Here is a 25,804-nt window from a genome sequence, read left to right as displayed (position 1 = left end):
TGCAATATACCATTTTTAAAATGGCATAACCCCTTCATTTTAACACCAAATGGCATGTTTGTTTTTTAAGTTGCTTTCCATGCTGTCTCATCTGCATATTGGAACTTTTATATCATAATTATTATGGTAAATGATACAAAAAACACTCTTTTTACACAGAAAAATAGACAAAATTGAACAAAATTTGATAAATGATGTTCGATTGGAACAAAAAAAACATAGTGTCAAAATTGAAATAAAAAATTAAATTTAGTGTCAAAATCGAAAAAAAAATGAGAACTTAGTGTTTTTTGTGGAAAAAAAATCAATTTTGACACGTCAGCATATCATATCAGCATTCCACGTCATCAAAACGGACACGTCATCATGCCACGTCAGCATGTAACATGGCTAACCGGTCAAGTGGTCAGAACTGTAACAAATTGGAAAACACAATGTCAAAATTGACAAAAAAAAACACACGGTGTCAAAATCGAATTTCTGTGTAAAAAGAGTGTTTTTTTGTGCCATTTGCCCTAATTATTATGTATTTATGTTTGATTTCCATGGTCCCAAAGTAGGACACTTGTCATCTTGTGAAACCTTTATGTTTCACTAATTTTCTTATATGTTCATCAGGGTGATCACTACATATATTCCATACTTGTAGTTTAACATTAATAACTATCCATATGACATAATCTAGCATTCTAATTACATTAAAATTAAGCATGCAACAAATACTCGTTTCCATTCTTATACTTTAAATATATTGTTCCATTTTGTCATCTATTTCATGCATTTTAAGAACCTTGAGATTTCATTATGTATCATAAATTTAAGTATGTATGTCAATCTCTTAACACCCTGAAATTGCGAATTTTAGGATGTTACACCTTACATATGGTTACATGAAAGAAGGTCCTAGGCACAATTGTCTATAAAAGCACGTCGAATGTGTTCCATGTGTGCCACTTCAAATGGTGGCGGTGGTGGATGCCAAGGGAATTGATGTGTTTGTGAAAACAAATATTTTAATAAGATTAAGTTGTGAATCGTCATTAAAATGAGAGAAATCTAAAGAAAACTATGATCTTTTAAAATAACAATTCAAAACCCCAATTAAGAGACAAAATCTTGATTCTTGAATGCACACTCTCCACATCATAGGGTTCTTACAGATTTTATGCCAACTTGTGCAAACTTTATGGGCATTCTCAAGTATGTCAAAAGCACCAATTCTGTGTAGAATATTAGCAATTACATCATATGGGACCTCCACCCAATTCCTCTCTTATGTTTCTTGTAGTGGCGGAGGCTCTTAGGGGCAAAGAGGGGCCATTCCCCCCCTAGTTTTTAGGTTTCTAATACCTATACATTGTTGATGTTGTCTTTTATTTATTTAGGCTATTTGCTGTCATATTTATCTTTACTAGTTTATCTAGGTTTCCTTGTTCTTTAGTATATAAACTCTTGTTTTGCCTCCGGTTAATTTAATGAGAATACAAAAGCTTTTATCCCTTGTTAAATTTATCATGGTATCATAGTAGGGTTGGGAGATCTAACCAAACTCAATGATCGGATGTGGAGAGAAAGGCAACACTTCAAGTGAGAAACCGGTGATGAATATCTCATCACCATACTTCCTCACCACAGCAGACCATCTTGGCCAGAATTTCGTTGGTGAAAGCATATTTTGCGATGGAAACTATAGCGATTGGCAATGTGAGATGAAGAATGCGCTCCTTGGCAAGAAAAAGATGAGCTTCATTGATGGAAGGCAACCCATGCCTAAAGAAGATTCTGCAGATCTGATGAAGTGGAAGAGATGCAACACCATGGTAAGAGGATAGTTGATTAGCGCAATGGAGAAGGAAATCAAAGCCAATGTTAAATATGCCATCACTGCCCACGACATATGGATAGATCTTGCAGAGAGATTTGGTAAAGAAATCGCCCCACGGGCATATAAACTCAGAAGAAAGGTTACTACAATACGTCAAGATGATTTGACTGATTCTGCCTACTACATGAAGCTTAGAGGTATATAGGATGAAGTTCAATCAATAAGTTCCATACCCAGGTGCACATGTAATGAAGGCTCGTGTGATGTAACAAAAGATTTTGTCGAGATACGTAATAAGGAGAGATTTGATGGTTTCTTGATGGATTTGAAGGATGAATGCAATGTTGTTAAAAATCAAATATTGAGCACATATCCTTTATCTAGCCTAGGAGCTACATATCACTTGGTCAGTCAAGATAAACAACAAATACTAGTTAGGCTATCTCATCCTTCTAGGAACAACACAATCGCTTTCCAAGTTTTAGGAAAACGTACCCAATATGAAGACTTCTGGAAAAGCAAACTCCCAAGCATCAAATAGTAAGAAGAAAACAAATGATTTTTGGTGCACTCACTGTCAAAAGTCTCAAAAGTCTAGACACATGGTGGAGGGTTGTTTTGAACTCACCGGCTACTCGGAATGGTGGAATCCAAAGGGAACCAAGACACAAAACAAGGTCAAATCTACATCACGAGCCGCTGCAACCACTGCTGATGAAACACAAACCACAAGCATAACGAAAGAAGATTACAACAAGTTAATCAAGCTCTTACGAGCCACTCAAGTCAAGGATAATGCTCGTGCCACTGCCAACATGATTGGTAAGACATCTAGTTTTGTTGAACCTTGGATTATTGACTCTGGTGCTAGCGATCATGTCACTCACCATGGGGGTTGGTTAAATGACATGAAAAAGGTCTTGATTGCACCTCTGTAACAATTCCAAATGGAAATTCTTTGGTTGTTAAGAAAATCGCAAATATTCATTTATCCGATAAACTTAAACTAAGAGAAGTATTAGGTGTTCTTGGATTTAAATGTAATCTACTATCTATGAGAACAATCACTCGAGACTTGAATTGTTTTTTAACCTTCTTCCCGGATAAATGCTATGTACAGGACTTAGCCTCGAAGAACGTGATTGGGATGGGTAAAGAGAAAAATTGTCTATACTATTTAGAGCCAATTTAAGGAAAAGAACTAGCAATAGCAGTGTGGAGTAAACATGAAGTATGGCAGAAGATGCTAGGACATGCTTCTGATGCAGCCATCAATAAAATACAACAAATAAGGAATATAGGACAATCTGGAAATCAATTTTGTGATTCTTGTATTCGTGAAAAACAATGTAGATTACCTTTTCCCATTAGCTTTGCAAAGACTACTAGTTGCTTTGATTTAATTCATGTTGACATTTGGGGTCATTATCATCATGCTTCTCTTAGTGGTTCATATTACTTCTTGTCTATTATTGATGATTATAGTCGTTGTGTGTGGATGTATCTCATGAAAGCAAAGTCTGAAGCTTCGTACTACTTGAATATGTTTTACAACATGGTTGTAACTGAATTTGAAAAACGGGTAAAAAGGATTCGAACAGACAATGGGTCTCAATTTCAATCAAAATTCATGCTCGAGTTCTATAAAAATCCTGGAATCCTTCTTGAAAGCTCATGCCCATACACACCTCAACAAAATGGGATTGTTGAAAGAAAGCATCGACACTTATTAGAGATAGCTAGAGCTCTCCGATTTCAAGCTTCTCTTCCTATTGAATTTTAGGGAGAATATGTGCAAACTGCAACCTACATCATAAACAAGTTGCCCACACTTGTTCTTGAAAACAAGACACCTCACGAAATTCTATTGGGAAAGAAACCAACGTATGACCATTTTCGGATGTTTAGCTGCTTGGCATAACTGGTAAATCAGACAAGTTTAGTGAAAGAGGGAGCACTTGTATCTTTCTTGGATATCCTATGGGATAAAAAGAGTACAAGCTATACGATGTAAAACCTCTCAAAATTCATATCACTTGTGATGTGACTTTTGTTGAGAATTTTTTTCCTTTTAAAGATAACTACAAAGGTTACAAGAATATTGATAACAATACCTTTGCTGAAAGTGTAAATGATGCTGAGAATTTCATCAAAAACTACAACTTCGAAACTGTTGTTGTGCCTCCTGATGAGTTCACTATTGAAAACATTACTGGGGTTGATGAAAGCGAAACTAGAGAAGAAAATGAGGGTCCAACTAATGTAGGAGAAAACCAAGCGAGCGAAGCCACTAACAACTCATCTAATGAGTCTGATGCGCCAAATCATGATCCCAACACAAGTTTTCCCACCGAAACTCCTCGATAGATTACTCGTGTTCGAACAAAATCAAAGCATCTTGATGGATTTTCTACCAACTTACCTCCTTCCATTGACCCCGCTGCCACTGCTTCTAACCAGGGTACGTCTAAGCCTCATCCCATATCTCAGTATGTCACTTATGATAAATTCTCTAAATCACGTCATGATTTCCTGGCTGCTATCACTTCGACTAATGAACCCAAAACCTTTTCACAAGCCTCTAAAGATCCAAATTGGCAAGAAGCAATGAGAAAATAAATTGAAGCTTTAGAGTCTAATGGCACTTAGATTCTAACCTCTCTTCTTTTGGGAAAGAAAACTATCGAATCAAATCGGGTTTATAAAATCAAGTTCAAACCAAATGGAGAAGTGGAAAGGTATAAAGCTCTTCTTGTCGCAAAAGGGTACACACGAATTGAAGGTGTCGATTTTCATGAAACTTTTGCTCCAGTTGCAATACTTGTTACAGTTTGAAGTGCTCTTGTTGTTGGCTTGTTGCTATTGCTGCTAAGAAACATTGGGAGGTACATCAACTCGATGTAAATAATGCCTTCTTACATGGTGATTTACATGAAGAAGCGTACATGAAAGTTCCTCAAGGGTTTCTCAAAACAAAAGAAGTTCGTGTTTGTAAGCTCCAAAAAGTCAATTTATAGGTTGAATCAAGCTTCTAGGAATTGGTACCAGAAGTTCACTAAGCTCTTCTCAATGATCATTTTCAACAATCAAAAGCCGATTATTCTATGTTTGTTTTCAAAACCCAAACAACACACGCTGCCTTAATTTACGTTGATGATGTTCTTCTTATGGGAGATGACCCTTGTAAAATCAAAGAAGTTAAAGATAATCTTCAAAGACAATTTAACATTAAAGACTTGGGCCCACTCAAATATTTTTTGGGAATCGAAGTACATAGATCTTCCAAAGGATTCGTTATCAGCCAAAGAAAGTACACTCTTGATATTCTTGAGGATTGTCATATTCAAGATCGTCCCTAGTGTTTTTCCTGTGGAACAAAATCTAAAACTGGAAAAGGAAGATGCTAGTCTAGAAATTAATGCTTCAAAGTATCGATGTCTTGTTAGTAGGCTTCTCTACCTTACTGTGACTCGTCCTGGCATATCCTTTAGTGTCAATCAGTTAAGTCAATTCTTCAGCAAACCACGACAATCACATATGGATGCTGCTTTTAAAGTTCTTTGTTATTTGAAGACTACTCCAGGTCAAGGCTTGTTTTTGCGTACTAAAGGTAATTTGGACTTAAAGGCTTATAGTGATGCAAGTTGGTTGAGTTGTCAGTCGACACGAAGGTCTTGCACAAGTTATTTCATAACCGTTGGTGGTTTTCCTATTTCTTGGATGACGAAAAAGCAAAGTGTTGTTGCTAGATCTTCAGGCTCAGAATATCAAGCTATGGCAAGTACAGTTTGTGAGGTTTTGTGGCTTCGGTGGTTACTTTTTGATCTTGGTGTTGCTCATAAGGAAGCTACTCCGATAATGTGTGATAATGAAGCCACCCGTCATATTGCAGCCAATCTAGTTTATCATGAACGCACAAAACATGTCGAAATGGACTGTTACTTTGTTTGTAAGCAAGTGGCTAGTGGAGAAATTCAAACTTTTGGTATTCTATCAGAAATCAGTCTGTAGACATTTTCACGAACATTTTCACTATAGCTCTTGGTGTAGATCTTTTTTAGTATCTTCGTGACAAGTTAGGTGTTCGTAACCTTTACCGTTCAACTTGAGAGGGTGTGTTGACGTTATCTTTTATTTATTTAGGATATTTGATGTCAGAGCTAGGTTCAAATGTTTTTAACAACTATTGTGTGCATGAATGCACCAATAGGAATTTAGGAAAAAATAAATAATTAAATAAATCAGTTAAGGGAATTATAGTAATCTTTGCTAGTTAATTATGGAAGATAATTAATATTCCTGATTTCACTCAAGAATCAAAGATAAATTTAGAGCATTAGCCCTAAATCGTACTCAATATCGTTTCTAATTCACCGCTTCTTCTTCTTCTTCTTCTTCTACAATCGATTGCCAGCTCCACTGTCTCTTCTCATGATTCAAGCTAATCGATTACCCTCATCGATTACCCTCTTGATTGTTACCGCTGTGTGATTAGTCGTCGTTTTCAAATTTAACGGAAGGAAACCCTAACTCTCCCTGCTTTGCGCTTTTTCGATTCACTAGCCAGGTAATTATTTTATAGTTTCTAGGGTTGTAATTTCCTTCGTCATCTATAATTATAAGATATATTTTTTAATTAATTTATTGCCTTCTCATTCACTATTGTCGTCCATTGGAGAATTAATCCAAAACAATAAAGGATCGACTAATATTTGTTTAAATGGCGTCGAACCATTTTTGAGTGAAGGTTTATTTCCATTCTTAAAAGTTTGTGGCCTCATTGTAGATTATTTCTTCACTGTATGCTTAATATCTATATACATGTGGCTATATCTACGATATGCATCTTTTTTCCTTCTTGTGAACACATATTTATTACATTAAATTAATCCTTTAATAAAGCATTGATTTGATCCTTAATCAACTTTAACTTTGTTTTTACATATACTGTGAGTAATTAAACCCTATAACTTTTGATGTTTTGTTTCTTTGGTTTTTTACAATTAACATATTTGTGATCGATATTGTGTGTTTGATTGTTTTGATTCATTCGTCTTTAGTATAGAATAATTTGAATTTATTCTTAATTAACTACTTTTTGTTGTTGTAGACGATTTCATTTTCACTGATTAAGTTAAATTTTTTTATTCCATGTGAGTTAATTAAAGGGGTATGTGTGTAAGTGTGTTCACAATTTCTAAGGCTACAGAATTGTGAATTGATTTTTAGCATAATTTTTTGTTTTTCTTAGCATCGTCTTCAATTTACTGTTTATATATCTTCATTAAATTTTTTTTATTTAATGGATTATGAAACTAATTTTGATTATAACAAGTTTCTCACAGAATGTTATCATCATATAGTAAGATTTGAAGGTAATTATTCTTATAGAATGAGCTATTCCGACAGAATATACTGAAAAGTTATACTAATTTAAAGTTGATTATGTTATTTTTCACTTTGATATTTTTCCAATAGAATGCATACGGTAACTGAATCTTGAATTCAAATTCTATCGGAATGAAATCAAGAATTCCAATTCTGTTGGAATGAAATATGTATATTTATTATAGTTTTTATTCTCTTAGAAACCGAACACAGGAGGTATACTCTCCCGTGTAACCCATTCACTTTGCAAACTTTATTAATTAAAATGAACCATCGTTTATGAACTTTTCATCCAATTGCTTTTTTATTTTGATTTTGAATCACGAATTCCAATTCTGTTGGAATAGAATATGGATTAATTGTTTTATTCTATTTAATGCACTAAAATTTTTAATATTTTGAAAGTTGATTATGTTTTCCTTGTGAATTTAGGTTTTGAAGATGTTGCCATTAATGTGGAAAATGAAGAAAACATGGAGAACGATATTTGTATTCTAACAGAATGTATTCTGGCAGAATTTATAAATTGTTTCTTAGCAATAATATTCTTTCGGAATATTATTATTAGTCATAATTTTTTTAGAATGATTGTAATAATTGTTTATAGTCTTTTTCTTTACCGATGAATGTAAATAGTGATTCTTAAAGAATAAAATATGTATTCTTTAGAAAATGTTATTCTTGATAATATCTTGTATAATTCTTTAAGCATGTTTAATATAAAAAGTATATTAAATGAAACAATATTCTGCAAGAATAAAACCGTAATATGTTTATTAGTTTATTGTTGACTTTTTTGTCATTCTAACAGAATAAAATCGGTTATTATTAAAAGTAATATTAAAATTTGAATTAGAATTAATTTAAAAAATTCTTATTAAAAGTAATATTAAAATTTGAATTAGAATTAATTTAAAAAATTCTGATTTTTTAAAAATAAGGGAATTAATGATCCCTTAAAATCCGAAAATTTCGTTTTTTAAAATAGGTTAATTGACCAAAATACCCTTTTGCTGAAATTTGTATGATTATAGGATACATGCTACCCTATTGTAATATTATAGACTATCATATAATGATTGTTGATTCTATTCATCCGGTGGTCAAGATCTGTGCATTCTGGCACACAATAGTTACTAGAAACAATATAACCTAACCCTCTGATGTCATATTTATCTTTCCTAGTTTATCTAGGTTTCCTTGTTCTTTAGTATATAAACTTTTGTTGTGCCTACGATTACTTCAATGAGAATACAAAAGCTTTTATCCCTTGTTAAATTTATCATACATATGGTTATTTAGTAATAAATTATCGATAAAATGACTAATTGCCCCTCCGGTCTTAAGGTTAGTAGCATGCTGGAACTTAGTTACAAAACAATATTCAAGAAACTAAATAACTCGTCAACCAAAAGTTCAAAAAGCACTAACAAAATTAAAATTAACCTTATTTTTAGGAAATCAAAATAAGGAAACCATCTAAAATATATATATATATATATATATATATATATATATATATATATATATATATATATATATATATATATATATATATATATATATATATATATAAATCTAACCTAGTTTACAATTTTTAACTTAGCCTTGAATTTAAGAAAACAGGAAATCTACAAAATTATCGTCGCTGCAGCCGGAAACAAGGGCGGAACGAGTAGAGGGGACCAAATTTAAAACTTCAAAACATAACTTTATAAACAGGTTTAATTTGGTTTAAAATCATAACATATCAACATGAGTATTTTTAAATCCATTTTTAAGAACACTGTGAAATAAACTTTGCTATAACTACGATTAATTGTGTACTATAATATCATAATCTAAAAAAAAATAATGCAATAAACAAGCCCTTGAAAGTTGAAACCCTTTTCTAGACATGTTTCATGAATATAGATGGACCTACTAGACTCCACATTCCACATATGTTATTTGAATTTTGATCATATATGGAAATGTGTATATTTACCGTTTTATTCATATTAATTAATTTTGTTCTATGTTCATTGTCAAAGTATAATTATAATTTTCACAAAGTCAAAACAATTAGTTGTTTATCAAAATCTAGATTTTATTTGTCATTTACTCATTTTATTTTGTTCTTTAAAAAAAACATTTATCACGTTTCTCCATTTTAGGTAAAAAATAATAGCCTTTTTTAAGACAACAAGTTTAGGATAAATGGATAATACTAATAGTAATAAGTTGTAAACCCTAAACATTAGAAAAGTTTAAAAGCCGGATATTCGTTCGAAAAGTCAAAAATTGTGTATTTTTCATATTTTGTAAAACTCTTCTTTTGGGACAAAATTATTGTAATTTTTAATCATCGAAATTATATAAAATAGAGTTTCGTAATACACAAATCATTATTAACTGACAAATTATTTCAAGGATCTCTGGTCTATTATTGATTCCAAAATTACCTGTGGTGTTGAGAATCCTAATGTCTAGCTGAACTTGGTCCCGATCAAAATCACTCTTTTCATTTGGAAGACTACTATGGGTCACATTCTAACTTCTTTGGATCTCGCTCAAAGAGGCGTGTCGATCCCTACCTTCGATTGTCTTCTTTGTTTGGATGGGTTGGATTCATCGGATCACATCCTGGTTGATTGTTTTTTGCTAGAGAAGTTCTTTTGTGGATTTTCAAGTGGTGTGATATTCTCTCCCAAAGTTTCAATCATGTTGTCCATTTTGCTGCCAATTGGGGTATATGCCCAAAAAAAAAGGAATGTCGTGGTGTGACGAGAAACGATAAAATTTTCAATAAAATTCATATTTCTCCTATGAAAACGGGAGACTACATTAGTTCACAATTGGATAAAGTTTAGGTGTCATTTGGTGATTGTAACTGGAATGTTTGGGTGTGTTGCCCTTTTAACATTTTGTAATTTTTGTTTCTTTTTGCCATCCCTTTTTCTCTTTGACAGTGTTTGCTTTTATAAAATTTCTATTGTTTCAATTTTTTTTTTATTATTATATGTATTCTTACAATTAATTTTCTAAAAATGATGTATTTATTGCATTATCATTTGCACCTAAATCATGAAGTTACGGATATGTTTGGCGTAATAGCTGAAAAACTAGCTGATAGCTGAAAAAACTAGCTGATAAAAAATAACATTTTGTAAAACTAGCTGAAAAACTAGTTGAAATATATAAAATTACATAAAAGGACATGTAAGAGTATGTGTTTCTATAATTAATTAAGGGGTGTATTTAGAAAATTTTAAAAATGTTCATAAAAAGCTAGTATAAGTAACTTTTCAAAAAGCTAGCTTATAAGCTATTTTTTGGCTTACCAAACACGACAACATAAAAAAACTCGAAAAATAAGCTAGCTGTGGCGTGCCAAACACATCCTAAGAGTCGACGGTTTTTGAAACACTAGTTAGAAAAAATGAAAAAAAAAACCAAATAAAATCAGTAATCACCCCCCCATCTATTTCAAGTCTCCAATCCGGTCCATCTATTCCACATATTATGTATTTATACCGAAAATTTACCAAGTTTTTGTAGTTGGGTTGTTCAATGATCGTTTATAATTTTGTTGCCTAACTTGATAAAGATAACAAAATTATGAGTCTCTGGAATTGTTTTATAAGTAGTGTCGATACAATCCATTTTTAAAAAAAAAATCAATGCATCATATCTCCAAAGTGAAACTATAGTTAAGAACAACGAAGTTGGAAAAATATGTTGTATTGTTACAATTAATTGTGTAGTATACCTGGGTCCTCATTCCTCTATTAATCGTACTACATAAGCCTTAAAATGTTGATGCAAAAATATGTTTCTTTAAATAAAACATTACATACAAATTGCTCTAACATAAAGTATAAAGCAACAACTTACCAATTTTACTTGGATTCATATGGAAGACACTTTCGACATCAAAGAACCAGTCTTAAGGTACTTTTCATTGTTTAATTCACACTTCAAAGACTCTTCAAAGTCAACTCTTAAAAACCACAAGCATTTCCACGTGGCACCAACCCACAACACCCATTCGGCCGCCATTGTTCACCACCTCCATTCACACTGTCCAATTTCAGGAACCCCACCACAACGCAACAAACCACAACGAAGACACCCACCCACTCGAATCCCAATAAACCATTTTGAATACACTCATGACTCAACAAATCACAAAGTAAAAGTTTCATCTGAAAGAATTGAATCAATTTGGTGAAATCGGAAAATCCCTTTTTTTTCCTTCTTCTCCCTCTAGATTCATCAAATTTCAAATTTCGAGACTCCTGCTGCAGAAATTCAGACAAATAAGATGTCAATTTACAAAGCGAATTTCTTTGATCCTCAATCAGCGGCGGAGACGGCGGTGTCGGTAATTGGGTACGGCTACGACCTCACTTCCGATATCCGGTTAACCGGTTGTAAACCCGGTCCATCCGGGTCACCTCTAATCGAACTCGACGGAACCCTAACTAAAGATCTAGTAATTCCCGGCGGCGTCGTTGTCCCCAATGTTTCCCCGTCGATTAAGTGCGATAAAGGTGAACGTACCAGGTTCCATTCCGATGTTCTTTCCTTCAATCACGTAAGTTCACCCCACACTTTGACTTCCAATTTCCAATTTCAAACCTAGTAATTTTCTAATCTTATGTATGTATGTATATCAGATGTCGGAGCAATTCAATCACGAATTATCATTATCGGGAAAGATACCTTCAGGGTTCTTCAATTCAATGTTCGGTTACAAAGGATGTTGGCAAAAAGACGCTCCGATTACAAAGAATCTAGCATTTGACGGCTGGTTTATTACATTGTACAACATCGAATTAGCAAAATCCCAGATTTCGTTGTCTGAGAAAGTGAAGCAAGAAGTGCCTTCTTCATGGGATCCCACTGCTCTTGCTGAGTATGACATTTTTTGATTTTTGCCCTATCTTGAAAATCTTAAATCTTTTTTAAAGACTTATGTTGTTAAAACTTAAACTTAAACGGACTATGAAAATGGTTATGTTGTCAGGTTTATAGATAAATATGGTACTCATATTGTTGTCGGGGTAAAGATGGGGGGTAAAGATGTAATTTACCTAAAGCAGCTACAAAGTTCCAATTTAGAGCCCACTGAAGTACAGAATTTGTTAAAGAAATTAGCGGATGATGAATTGTCCGAAGATGTATATGAAGGTTCGGTTTCGGGGTCAAAGCAAAAGGTATGTTAGACTAAATTATATAAAGTGTAAAAATTAGAATTCTGTTCTTGTGTAAAATGTTCTTTTACCAGCAACCTCTTAGCTGGCCCACACTGTACTGCATGGCCTAAACAATTATGTAAGGTCTAAATCAAGTACTACAGACATAGGCGTAAGAAGCTCAATCCACATTGGAATTGAAACTCGTATAGATACCACCTTGAAACTAAATGTGTTAAATTCTATTATTTTGTAAAGTAAATTGATTTGACATGGGTTTCGGTCAAAATATAAAAATCAAATTGTATTCTTATTAAAATCGTGGTGTGATGTAGGATGCACGATCTGTAGCTTGGGATCTCCCTCCAATACTCGCGAATTCTCTAAGACAATCCGTTGTTTCCCAATCCAAGAACGATGTAAGCAATTAATTCTGTGAGCTATTTACACGAAAAGGAGGAGAAGGGCATTTACGTCTTTTGCATAAACGAGTCCTTGTCCCCTTTTCCTGGCACAAAATATTTGAATTTTTGTCTCATTGACGTCCGTGTCACCGACCATGTCCAATGCATGATAAACACAGTACAACTTGTTCTGTTATGACATCTGACTGTTTTTGTTTAGGATCTACTAAGCATTCATGTACGTCGCGGAGGTATTGACCAAGGTCAAAGCCACAAAAGTTGGCTTTCAACCGTATCACAATCACCTAATGTCATTTCTATGTCATTTATTCCAATTGTCGCGCTTTTAAGTGGGGTCCGTGGTAGTGGGTTTTTAAGCCACGCGATCAATCTCTACCTTCGATGTGAGTGTTTCCTTCTTTTTTTCCTTTATATATACAGGTTTAAAAATTGCAATATTTATTGTCAAAAAAGTATAACGGAATTTCTTAAAAGCATATTTTAATTCACACACAGATAAACCACCAATTGAGGAGCTTGATCAATTTCTCGAGTTCCAGTTACCACGACAGTGGGCCCCAGCATATGGCGATCTTCCACTCGCCTCTCGACGCAAGAAAAACCCATCACCATCACTTCAGTTCACTTTCTTGGGTCCTCGGCTTTATGTCAACACTGTAAAGGTAAAATCTTGCCAAGAAATAACAACATACTTTCATTCATTTATTTATTATATTTATAGCACTCAATTTTTAATTTCTTCATCGTGGTTATAAAAAATCTACCAATTATAACAATGACATCAAAATACAAAACAATTTTCATTGCTATAATTGGGGTATGTTTTTCAAAGTATACTGTCTTAATAATAAAATAAACTTAAAAAGTATATAATAATTTATCTATTTACAGGTGGATTCAGAAAATAGGCCCGTGACAGGTGTGCGATTATACCTAGAAGGACAAAAAAGCGACCGGTTAGCCATCCATCTACAACATTTATCATCCGCCCCAAAAACACTCGAACTGTCAGACGATTACACCTACAAACCAACCGACGAGCCAATCGGAAAAGGCTACTTAGAGCCCGTAAAATGGAGCATTTTCTCCCACGTATGCACGGTCCCCGTTGAATACAGTGGGACCCGCATCGATGACTCAGCATCCATAGTCACAAAAGCATGGTTTGAAGTCAAAGGCTTAGGTATGAAAAAAGTCCTCTTTTTAAGGCTCGGATACTCTATGGTAGGGTCCGCAAGGATCCGAAGGTCAGAATGGGATGGGCCATCGATGCATTCTAGGAAATCGGGGTTGATGTCGACATTGATGAGTACACCGTTTAGTATAGGGCTCAATGCGCCTGATCAGAAGCCCGTAAAGGTGGATTTGAATTCGGCTATTTATCCGGGTGGCCCGCCTTTGAGAGCACCGAAAATGTCGTATTTTGTTGATACTAGGGAAATGGTGAGGGGCCCGGAAGATCCGCCAGGGTATTGGGTGGTCACCGGAGCTAAACTGTGTGTCGAGGGTGGAAGGATTAGAGTCAAAGTTAAGTATTCTTTGTTGACGATAATGTCCGAGGATTCGTTGTTTATGTGATGAACAAAAGAAAATGTATAGCATTGTTGTATTGTTATCCATTACCGATTGTACATTTTTTTGGTAATTTTTTATTCATAGCTACGATTATAGAGGTTCAAATTTTATCGGGGTTTAAATTTTAATGCAAGAAATAACAACATGCTTTTGTTTATTAGTTTTATTACATCATTGTATTTTTTTTTTAAATGTCATCAAAATAATATTTACTGTTATAACGGAGTAAATTTTTTAAAGTATAATATCTTAATAAGAAGAAAATGGAAATAACTGTATTGGTAATATAAATAAATGGAATTAAAATGTTATATCGGGAGTTCTGCATAAAAAAATTATTCTTCCAACAACCCTTAATGAGATAGAAATCAGGTATCCATCGACATCAGAGTTTCACCAATAATCTCCGCAACTACAATTTCCGTCTCGGAAATGGTGAAATCGGTTGATGTCTCTAACAATAATCTCTCTCGTGACAACTTTACTAACAAATTTCAAAAAAGTATGACAATCTATGCAAACCCTAAGATTCTTTTTAACCCTAATCGGAGCTCTCGGAGGAGTAGCAATGAGCCCAAAAGCAACCGCAAGTTTCTCACTATGGTACAACAAAAGCACCTCCTTTTCACTTCTTGTAACATTATGAAGATCGTTTTCCAAAACCGGAACATACCCTTCTTCACGAATCAAATCCATCAACTCCCCAAGTTTTTTAAATATTTCTTCACTCATAAAATGACTTCTATCCCCTACTATGAATGTGTATACCCTATCTTTAACTTCAATCCAACTCATCCCGGGCTCTTTCTTGACCTTACTATCTTTCATCAACCTCCTTGTATCCGCAACCTCTTCCCATAAACCAACCGATGCGTATATATTCGCAAGAAGAGAACGGGTGCCCGATTTTTCCGGTTCAAGAACAAGAAGCTCTCGGGCAGCCCGTTGACCAAGGTCAACATTTTTATGAGTTCTTGCAGCACCAAGAACCGCCCCCCAAACCGAAGCATTAGCCTCAAATGGCATCCGACTTAACAAATCCATCGCCTCATCTAACTTTCCCGAACGCCCAAGAATATCAATCATGCAAGCGTAATGTTCTTGCGTTGGCTTAATTCCGAAAACGCCCTCCATTGTTTCGAAGTATGTTTTCGCTTGGGTTACCAACCCTGCGTGGTTACAAGCCGATAGGACGCTAGCTAGAGTCACGTTGTTGGGGGCAATTCCGTCTTTTAACATTTTGTCAAAAAGCGAAAGTGCTTCTTTCCCGTATCCATGTTGGGCAAGTCCACCAATCATAGCGGACCATGAGACGATACCCTTTTCGGGAACTTCAAAAAAAGCACGACTAGCATCATCTATACTTCCACATCTAGCATACATGTTTACAAGAGAATTCGAGGTATGAACATCGGATAAAAGACCGGATTTTAAGGTATGAACATGGATTTGTTTACCTTGTTCATAAGCAGATAAAATAGCCGAAGCATTTAAAAGAGAGCTACAAATGTAAGAATCGGGCTTAAGTTCCAAATCTTGCATTTTTAAGTAAAGTTTTATAGCTTCTTCACCTTGTCCCGATTGAGCATAAGCAGATATCATAGACGTAAAAGTCGCCAAGTCAGCGATATCCGATTCGTCAAATACCATCTTTGCCCTCTCCACATAACCACATTTTGAATAAGAATCGATAAGACTGTTTATGACAAAAGGGTCGGATTGGAATCCGGTTTTTAAAGAAAGCCCATGGATCTGTTCACTAACATATACATCTTGCAAACTAGCAGAAGAATTGAGGATTGGAAGTAAAGTAGCTTCATTAAATCCGATTCTATCCCTATCTTTAGAAAAAATAGATAGAGCTTCAATGTCATTTCCATTTTGTGAGTGTCCAGATAACAAAGTGTTTAATGCAATCAACTCTTTTTGTGGCATCATATCATATACCCTTTGGGCATCATCCATTTCACCACATTTTGAATATATATCGATAAGCCCAGAACAAAGATATGGATCCAATTCTATTTCTGACTTTATAAGAATGGAATGGAATTGTTTGCCTAAATCTTGGAGACCTAATCCAGAACAAGCTTTAAGAACACTAGAAAAGGTAAACATATTTGGTGTGATTCCTGACCTTTTCATCTTCAAAAATAACTCCAAACCTAGATTGAAGTATTCATGAAGAACACATCCAGCAATGATTGCATTCCATGAGACTATATCAGGGTTAGGAATGTGGTCAAAGACTGTTTTAGCATCTTCAAAGTCACCAACTTTTGAGTACATATCAGCAAGTGCATTACAAGAAAAGGGATCAGAAGTGTACCCATGTTTGATTAAATACCCATGAATTTTCCTCCCTTGGGTTATATCTTGTAAACCTGTGCACGCATTGATTATAGTTGATAAACTATACTCATCTGGGATTAATCCAGTAATAATCATATCTTGAAATAAATCAATTGCTTCTTTAAAGAAATGACCATTTGAGTAACAAGAAAACAATGCATTCCAAGAAACTATGTTCCTGTCTGGAATCTGATCAAAAAGCTTCCTTGAGTCCAAAAAATCACCACATTTTGCGTATAAACCAACCAATGCGTTGGCAACAAAAACATCATTTTCAAAACCAGTCACCACCACAATTCCATGTATCTGTTTCCCTCCAATGATATCCTTCTTCATTGAGCAAGCTTTGAGGACACTAGGGAATGTAAACTCGTTACACCTAATACCCAACGAGTGCATCTCTGTAAAAGCCAAAAGAGCATCTTGACTGAGACCATTTTGGGTATACCCTGATATCAAAGCAGACCAAGCAACTAAATCTGGTTCAGGACTTTCGTCGAGCAACTTGCGTGCACTCCTGAAAACCCGACACTTTGAATACAAATTGATTAAATGATTCCTGTGTTTTGGATCATTCTCCAATCCGATTTTGATCAGGTGGGTATGGATTTGTAGACCTGGATTGAGCGACTTGGTTTGACAGCATTGAGATAAGAGTTTAGAGTAGGAAATCGAGGTGGGTGTCCATTCAGCATCGTGGGTGACATTTAAGGTAGTTGTAGTTTGTGGATTATCGGTGATTATGGCCAGAGCTTGGATGCGTCTAGCGGAGAAGATCGATTTGTAGAGTTGAATTTGTGGTTGAAGAGGATTGTGGAGGGAAAATAATCGCCGAAGATACATGGGTCGGATTCGGATCCCATATAATAAACGTTAAAATCACAATGTGTTGTGTCGAGGGGAAAAGAAAAACAAAAGTCCCATATACATACATATACACTTTAACCCCTCTAACTTTGAAAGTAAATTCAAATGGGATCCTTTAGTTATTGTGAATGCCTTCATTTTTCTATCTTTTGATTTAATAAAAAAGTTCGTACAAATGTAACACACCTATTATGTAAGTTGCTGTAAAACCAACTTTATCTTTTAAGATTAAGGTGGTGTTTACATTTTACAACCAAATTTATTTTTTATGGGTTAGTAATAAACATAAGAATCAAAGTATGAATTGTGTTGGTTGGCTTCCTAACACATTAGTTATTTGTTCTATCATCTATGTGACTTGTAGTGCTAGCTTCTTTTAGTTTTTTTTTAATGTAAATTATATCGCTCCAAAAAAAAAGAAGAGTAAATTACACGAATGGTCCTTATGGTTTGGGGTAATTTATGCGTTTGGTCACTGACTTATTTTTTTAACTTGTAAGGTCCCTACTATTTGTTTTTGTTACGCGCTTGGTCCCTACTATTTGTTTTTGTTACACGCTTGGTCCCTGTCTTACCTAAAATGACTATTATTTAAATAGGAAAAAATGATGGTGTAGGTAAGGTAAGGTGAAAGGGATGAGGTTGGGGGTGTGTTTATTTAAAAAAAATTAAAAAATCAAGGGCAAAATAGTCTTTTTATGTATGACAGGGACCAAACGTGTAACAAAAACAAACAATAGGGACCTTCCGAGTTAAAAAAATAAATTAGGGACCAAATGCGCAAATTACCCTAAACCATAGGGATCATTCGTGTAATTTGCTCAAAAAAGAATTGGATTAAAAGTTCTGTTTTTAAAGTTCTCTACAAAAAAGAAAAGGTTAGGTTATACTTTTATGCATTTTACCTCAAATATACTATATTATATTTTTTGAGATAATTTAAAATGAGAAAACATTGGATAATTTATAGTCAAATAGCTTAGGAGAATACTTTTTGTAACAACCATCAATAATTCATTCCAAACTCTTCATTTATTTATTTATTGTCTACAAATTATACAAAAATATTCACAATTCCATTCCCTTGAAATTGAATTCCAACCTCTGATAAACTCATCTCTACATTTGCACGTTACCAAACACATCCCAAGAAACTGCAAAATGGACAAACAACAAAGAGAAGTTCAGAATTAAAACTTTAATGTCCTCTGTGTTATGATTAATGCCAAAATGCTAAAAAAATCAACGCTATATTCACGTGATTTTGAGAATGAATGTTGAATGAATGAATAAACTGTTAGAAAGGTATTTTCATCATTCATCAACGATATGATTAATGCCAAATCAGTACAGAAATATCCACAAATCCATTAAGTAGAAAATTAGATTTCAAATGCTAATATGAAAACTAATATCAAAATGCTAAAAACAACAAAAACCAGACTCTATCAAAGATCCGATGTTCATCGAGTCGATCTTAAGCTTCATAAGGACTTGATTTCGTTGAACAGTTTGAGAAACAAAATCAACTTGATTTTGAGAAATAATCAATTAAATAGCAGTCAATTGTTAAAAGAAACGTCTTTATCATCAAATCAAATCAGAAACTATTTAAGATCTGATCTTCATCGAGTTTAATCTTAAGCCTCATACGCACCCAAATTTTATCGAATGATCATTAAACCAATTTAATACGATTGTTGTGAAGTAATCAATTAAATATCAACAAACTGTTAAAAAAATCTCTCGATCAATCATCAACAATGATCACTAAATCGATTTAATACGATTCAAACAGAATTTCGTAAGTTTTACCTGAGCGATCGAATGGAGATTTGATGAGCAAGAGCATGAAACATGAAATTGGCGCCATGAAGGAACATCACGATTCCCGTGCACCCGAGAACAAAGAACTCAACGACCGCCATCACTGTCTTCTCTTTTCTTTTTCTGTGGAGTGAAATTCAATCAAAGGATTGCGGAAGTTCGGTAGGTTTTTTTATAAAGAGAAAAATAAATATAAATATATATATATATATATATATATATATATATATATATATATATATATATATATATTTTTTTTTTTTTTGAGAAAATTAAAAAGAAAGCGTTGATGACAGAAGCTATCCGTTGTGTTAAGTGTTAACCCCACCAAATAATCGGTGGTATGATGGGCCACCCCCACGGGATTTCTACTTTATAATTTAAGAAAGAAAATGGTGTTGCTCTTATCTTCAAACAAATAAATATGTGATCTATTTTTATATGTGTTTTATAGTTTTATTTGGTTTGATCTAAGAAAAATATTTAAAATATTAATAAGATATTTACAAGCTCTGTTTACATGGTGAATATTAAACAAAATTTAGATAAGCATGGGTACTACATATCTAGATATCTAAATATAAGTTCTTCGGTTCCAAATTATTATATCAACTAATTTGAGAGCAATCAAAAGGTTAAAAAGTGATGATCATGTGATCTATTTTAGTGTATAAAATGGAACACAATTTAAATATGAAAAATTAAATATCTTTCTATTTTTTGTTCCTACAAATCTTTTTATTTAATGAAATAGTGACATATATAATATTTAATGTTTAGTTAAAGATATTTTAATATATTAATATGACACGTGTCGCTATTTCATTTGATAGGAAAATTTATAGGAAGAAAAATAAAAGGATATTTAATTTCTCTTGAAATAATATTTTAATATGTTAATATCCAATACTATTATATTTAAGGTTAATATCATAGTAGTCTCAAATAAGATCAAAGGTTGATGGTCCTTTTATTTATTTATTTATTTTTTGTTGCTTCTTAAACTTTCAATTTTTGGGTTAAATAAGCAAATATTAAAAAAAAAAAAAAAAATGAAGGGATCATCACATTTCCTAGGTGAACTGGCATCCACATAACATTTCAATAACGGAAAGACAAAAACTACTATGTAATCCAATAAAACTCAATCAGAAAAAGGTTTAACCTTAAATAATAATAAAAAAAAAAAGAGACAACGTGCAATACAAACAAACTCATCCAGAATATATCACGCTAAATACATACAGTCAACTAAACACACTAACGGTGAATAACAAAAACAAAATAATGAGATGAATAATGAAATAAATAGGAAATCCTCTCTCTCTCTCTCTCTCTCTCTCTCATATATATATATATATATATATATATATATATATATATATATATATATATATATATATATATATATATATATATATATATATATATATATATATATATAGGGAAGAGTTATATGGAAAATAAATGATTAGGGCAACACATATTTGAACCAATGAAAACATGACAACACATCACTTCCACAATAACTTCCACAACACATTACTTGTGAAGAAAGAAATGGACACGTGTCATTTGATTATTGGTTCCGGTAGATGTTGCCATACTTATTTGTTTTCCATAGAACTCATTCATATATATATATATATATATATATATATATATATATATATATATATATATATATATATATATATGGAAAAATGAATATACCTTAAGGGTATATAAGCTTAGGTATCCAAACCCACTATAATACATCGTTTTGTTTGATATATTCATTATAATGTTTTAAAACTTCAACCTCTAACATGATTTATTTTTAAGATTTTTGAAATTTATTATTATTTTGCTCTTACATCACATCTTTTTGCCGAACACCTACTAAGCTATACATATATATATATATATATATATATATATATATATATATATTATAGTTGAAAATGAAAATTTTGTAAAAGAAAGATAAATGTGAAATTTATAGAAATCTTGGAAGTAAATCAAGTTAGAAGTTGAATTATAAGAACATTGGACAATTACAATGTATATATGATACAAAACGAGGTAGTATGATAAGTTTCGGTACCTAAGCTTATATACCTTAAAAATATATTCACTTTTTTCATATATATTATTTCAAATTTGATTTTGGAAGGGATTATTACTATATCGTGCGAATCATATCAATTGAAATCTGTATATTCCACATTATATTATTTTGGAAAGGTTATAAAATTAGTTGTGAAATTGGAATAATTGAGGAAATTAAGGAAATAAACTACTTTGGATAATTTATTCTCAAGTCTAATAGACTCACTCTATCTTATATAAATCATTATAATACATGTGGCAATGAAATAAAAATGAAAAAAAATAAGAAAAATGACAAATAGGAAAGAAAAAACTTTAAAATGCTTAAAAATCAGATCTACTATCTAATAAAAGAGTCTCTCTTTAACAGATGACACTTCTAACTCTAATATTTCTACAAAGTTAATTGACTATTTTGCCTACATTTAATTTATATTCGATATACATATTAATTTCCATCAATTCCACTAATTTCCGGAAATTGTAATATTTAAATATGTTCAGTTTTAATCAATCCCTACAAATAAACAATCAACATTATTATGTATTTAATTTCAATTTCATAATAATAGTCAATCCCTTATGTTCAAGAAATATTTGAGATTTTTGGAAATCTGGAAATCAACATATCCTATTTCGGTAATTATTTGAGATTTTTTTGAAACAATATAATCAATGATGAATCAACAAGTAATCTTTTTTCTAAAATTGAAATTGATTACCCGATGGTTTATAACCTAATGTATCAACATTAAAAAAAAATGACATTTGAAAATAAGATTGTTATTTATTAAGGATGATATCAAACATTATTTATTATTATAATCGATTCATTTTTGTTATGTGGCGACACTTCTGTCAGCGGAAATATCTTCTTAAGTGCTTTTTGCCAAAAAAAAAAAACTATATAGAACTGCAGGTAGTTCTTGGGTTTATAGATTTGTCATTGATAATTAGAGATAACGTTTTGATATGAGCATTGTTGGATTTGCTGATAATGAGCTTCTTGAGTATGTTGCTAATAGGTATGTTACGTATCTAAGCTTCTTGTGATTGTACATGTTTTACCAAATATGAAAGATTTAGGGTTTTTAGTTACTTTAACAGATCAAGCAAACTAAGACGTCTTGAAATCTCATGTTGCTATGAGGATCCGTATGAAAGTTGGATTGAAGCTTTGAAGAAATGTCCATTATTAGAGGAACTCAGTATCTGCCTAACAGATATCCCAAAAGAAGCTATTGAAACTTCAGGGCGTTGTTGTCCCATGTTAAAAACACTAAAACTTAACGACAACCCATTGAGAAACCGTGAGTTCCCTAGGGTTGCTAATGAGAGAGCAATAGCAATTGGAGAGAACTTATGTGAGTTAAGGCACCTTGAACTCATTGGAGACAACATGTCGAATATTGGGTTAGAGGTGATTCTTGATGGATGTCGCCACCTTGAATCACTTGAATTGCGTGCATGTTTTTACCTTGATCTTGAGGAGGGAGATCCAGATCCAATTGGGAAAATAAAATGTTTGGACAATAATATTGAATGTGTAAAACTGCCCAAAGATTCTCTTAGTGGATGCATATATAGGGAGTTTTTATATGACTATGATGACCGTATTAAGACTTTCTTCGGGTTTCTTGATGATGATGACAAATTACCAAACATGGAGGAGTTGAGGAAGACATTGGCTTCCTTGTCCATGCTTGAATAATCTTTTTGGTTGTGTTAGAGTATAAATATTTATGGTATGTACAAGTCAACAAGCACCAACTTTTTGTTTATGTTGTTCCAAGAGCCAACTTTTAAGTAATCAATGTACAATATGATATTGGTAACGTTGTTTCTTACATGTTTTTATATATATATAAAACCGAGTATCAAGTCAATATCACAATATGGCAATGGAATGAGTACTTTTTATAAAGCAAAATTACGTCTTTTAGTCTATAAAATCACTACAATATATTGATAACTTTCATTTTGGTCTATCCGCAAGTTTTATTCATCTTGTATGTGATGAGATGATTTGAATATTCACTAACCAATAAAAATGGTAATTAAACTCTATGTTAGGTAAAATATTGTGTTGAATCATAATGACCAATAAGTATACTCTTTATATATATTGAATATATAGTCTAGTAATAACTATAGTAATATTGTTTTGGAGGGAGATATGGAAAACTATAGTAGTAAAGATGAATTTCGAATCTAGACCATCCATATTATCATGAGAAAGATTCACATAATATTATACTTATTCTAGTAAAACCCTTTTATTGCATTATTATGATAATGATGGTTGTAACATCTCATTTTGTTATACTAAGTTATAATTGGGGAATGTTCAGACGGATGTCTATTACTCGTGGTTGCTAGTAAATTTATATAACATACATGATAATCAAATGGGAGATGATATTTCCATCTATGTTTTTGATCTATTTAGATAAAAATAAAGTATTTTGACTTTTATATTTTTCATTTAAACTGAAAAAAAGAATCATGATGATGATGGTATCAAAACTATATATATATATATATATATATATATATATATATATATATATATATATATTAAGTGGATAGATCAAAAACATAAGTGAAAATATCACATTTCCAAGGCCAGAACGAGTGGACATCAAAGAGGGCTCGATAAGGGTGTGGTGGCAAGGAAAAGGCTAAGGTAGAAGCTAATATATGTAAGCAAGAAAGAGGTTGAGCGGGAAGGAGTTGGTTGTGGCTGTTACACATCATTCTGTCTGCTTGGTAATGGAATGCCAAAGAGAGAGAAAGAAGAAGATGGGTGTGGAGCTCGACATGTTTGGCATGCTCGACAACCAATTGATGTGAAAAACGCAACCACAACGGTAAATAATAATATGGAATAAAACTCTGTTTGATTAAACTTTTCCCATCTTAAATGAACCTATAAGGATACAAACAAATCGAATATTTTCAATTGCAACAAAACAACCCCAATGTGATTTTTATGACCAATATAATCAACCCAAAAACAATAAGTAATCAATCAATATGAGACATCAAAATTTTAGCATGGAACCTCTCAAGAAAAAGGGGCTACTAGAGCCGCTTCAGATCCACTATCACAAATATTTAAGCAATGCAAAGTCTTATCTTGATGTACTAGTGTCATACAATAAACATCAAACGCTCTTAGTTTGGAATCAAATAAGCAAAGACAAAGAGAAATATCACCAAAATTGGGGTGGTTGTCCAACAACAAACTCAAACTGACGCAACGATTCCCAAGGCTCCCAGACATATAGACATATATGGACAAACCCACCAGAAGATATGTTGGTATAGATGTTATGAAGCCGCCGATTGAAAATCAAAGAAAACGAACTTTTGAATCTTCGATAAATTACAAATCACTACATGAATTATCCATAAATACAAAAATTAAAGAAACACTTGTTTTGTCTCCTTTTCTCTATGTGATTGTTGGAAATCTTACACACACTCTAAATGAAAATAAGTTGAACAAGCTTAAAGTTTTGGGCTTACGCATTAGCCCTTTCGTATATCCGGTTTTTCGGATTCAGATATGGATAACAATTTTGTAAAATTTCGGATATTTCGGATATCCAAAATCCGAAAAATATGATTTTATTTTGTGTTTATTGTTTATTTCAAAACACTTATATCTTATAGTATCTTTATTAATAACTAAAAATATTCATAATATCATTAGTTAAACTACTTTATTAATACATCTGCCTTTGTATTGAAATAGCATGGAACACAAGCATTCATGCATTTGTTTTATTTTAGTTTGGCGTAAGATTAACAAATTAGTACTATCATATAATATTACATATAAAATGACTATAAGTTGATGATTATATATGTGATTGAAGACTCAATGCAACAACTTTTTTTACATGTACAAAATAAAAATGAATTGGTTTTTGTTAATAAAAAACAAACTGTTTATAAATTTATGTGGTGTGGATGCTTAAATGCAACATATTAACATTGATATTAAATGAATTGATATTTAGTAATTACAAAATTTTAGACTTTTCGGATATCCGTTTTGGTATCCGAATCCGTATCCGAAAATTCGGATATCCGGAATTCTGGATACGGATTCAGATATTAAAAATTCACTATTCGAAATTTCGGATATCCAAAATTCGGATATCCGGTTTTGAACACCACTACTAACAACCATTCCCAAAGCCTAATAAATTGGATTGTAAATTTGTGAAAATGGATAAGTATGATGTGGACTAGAGGTGCACAAA

At 32.6% G+C, this 25,804-nt stretch overlaps 3 protein-coding genes, 1 long non-coding RNA gene and 1 pseudogene across 4 annotated transcripts; 3 read left to right on the top strand and 2 right to left on the bottom strand.

Moving 5' to 3' along the window:
- The first annotated feature begins 1,844 nt into the window (after nt 1-1,844).
- Nucleotides 1,845-2,366, top strand: LOC145063837 (uncharacterized). The gene is made up of 2 exons (XM_079011412.1): nt 1,845-2,022; nt 2,080-2,366. Exons 1-2 carry the CDS (start codon nt 1,845-1,847, stop codon nt 2,364-2,366), a joined length of 465 nt encoding a protein of 154 aa, XP_078867538.1.
- An 8,835-nt stretch (nt 2,367-11,201) lies between these two features.
- LOC145061734 (MACPF domain-containing protein NSL1-like) lies at nt 11,202-14,501 on the top strand. Its single transcript, XM_079009279.1, has 7 exons — nt 11,202-11,792; nt 11,875-12,113; nt 12,225-12,414; nt 12,729-12,812; nt 13,018-13,201; nt 13,314-13,480; nt 13,710-14,501. The coding sequence occupies exons 1-7, from the start codon at nt 11,520-11,522 to the stop codon at nt 14,394-14,396; spliced, it is 1,824 nt and encodes a 607-aa protein (XP_078865405.1). The 5' UTR covers nt 11,202-11,519; the 3' UTR covers nt 14,397-14,501.
- A 219-nt stretch (nt 14,502-14,720) lies between these two features.
- LOC145061687 (pentatricopeptide repeat-containing protein At4g14850 pseudogene) lies at nt 14,721-17,672 on the bottom strand (annotated as a pseudogene).
- A 931-nt stretch (nt 17,673-18,603) lies between these two features.
- Nucleotides 18,604-19,587, bottom strand: LOC145061689 (uncharacterized). Its single transcript, XR_013687280.1, has 2 exons — nt 19,428-19,587; nt 18,604-18,766 (listed from the first exon to the last, which is right to left on the bottom strand). It is a non-coding gene; the product is annotated as an uncharacterized LOC145061689 (long non-coding RNA).
- Nucleotides 19,588-22,502: 2,915 nt separating this feature from the next.
- LOC145063836 (F-box protein SKIP19-like) lies at nt 22,503-23,241 on the top strand. Its single transcript, XM_079011411.1, has 2 exons — nt 22,503-22,555; nt 22,638-23,241. Exons 1-2 carry the CDS (start codon nt 22,503-22,505, stop codon nt 23,239-23,241), a joined length of 657 nt encoding a protein of 218 aa, XP_078867537.1.
- The last annotated feature ends 2,563 nt before the right edge of the window (nt 23,242-25,804 follow it).

This window comes from Lactuca serriola, chromosome 7 (assembly GCF_051521515.1).
Source record: "Lactuca serriola cultivar US96UC23 chromosome 7, Lser_US96UC23_V15, whole genome shotgun sequence".
Lineage (NCBI taxonomy): Eukaryota > Viridiplantae > Streptophyta > Magnoliopsida > Asterales > Asteraceae > Lactuca > Lactuca serriola.
Note: the sequence above shows the minus strand (reverse complement) of the source record. Positions and strands in the feature narration are given on the sequence as shown.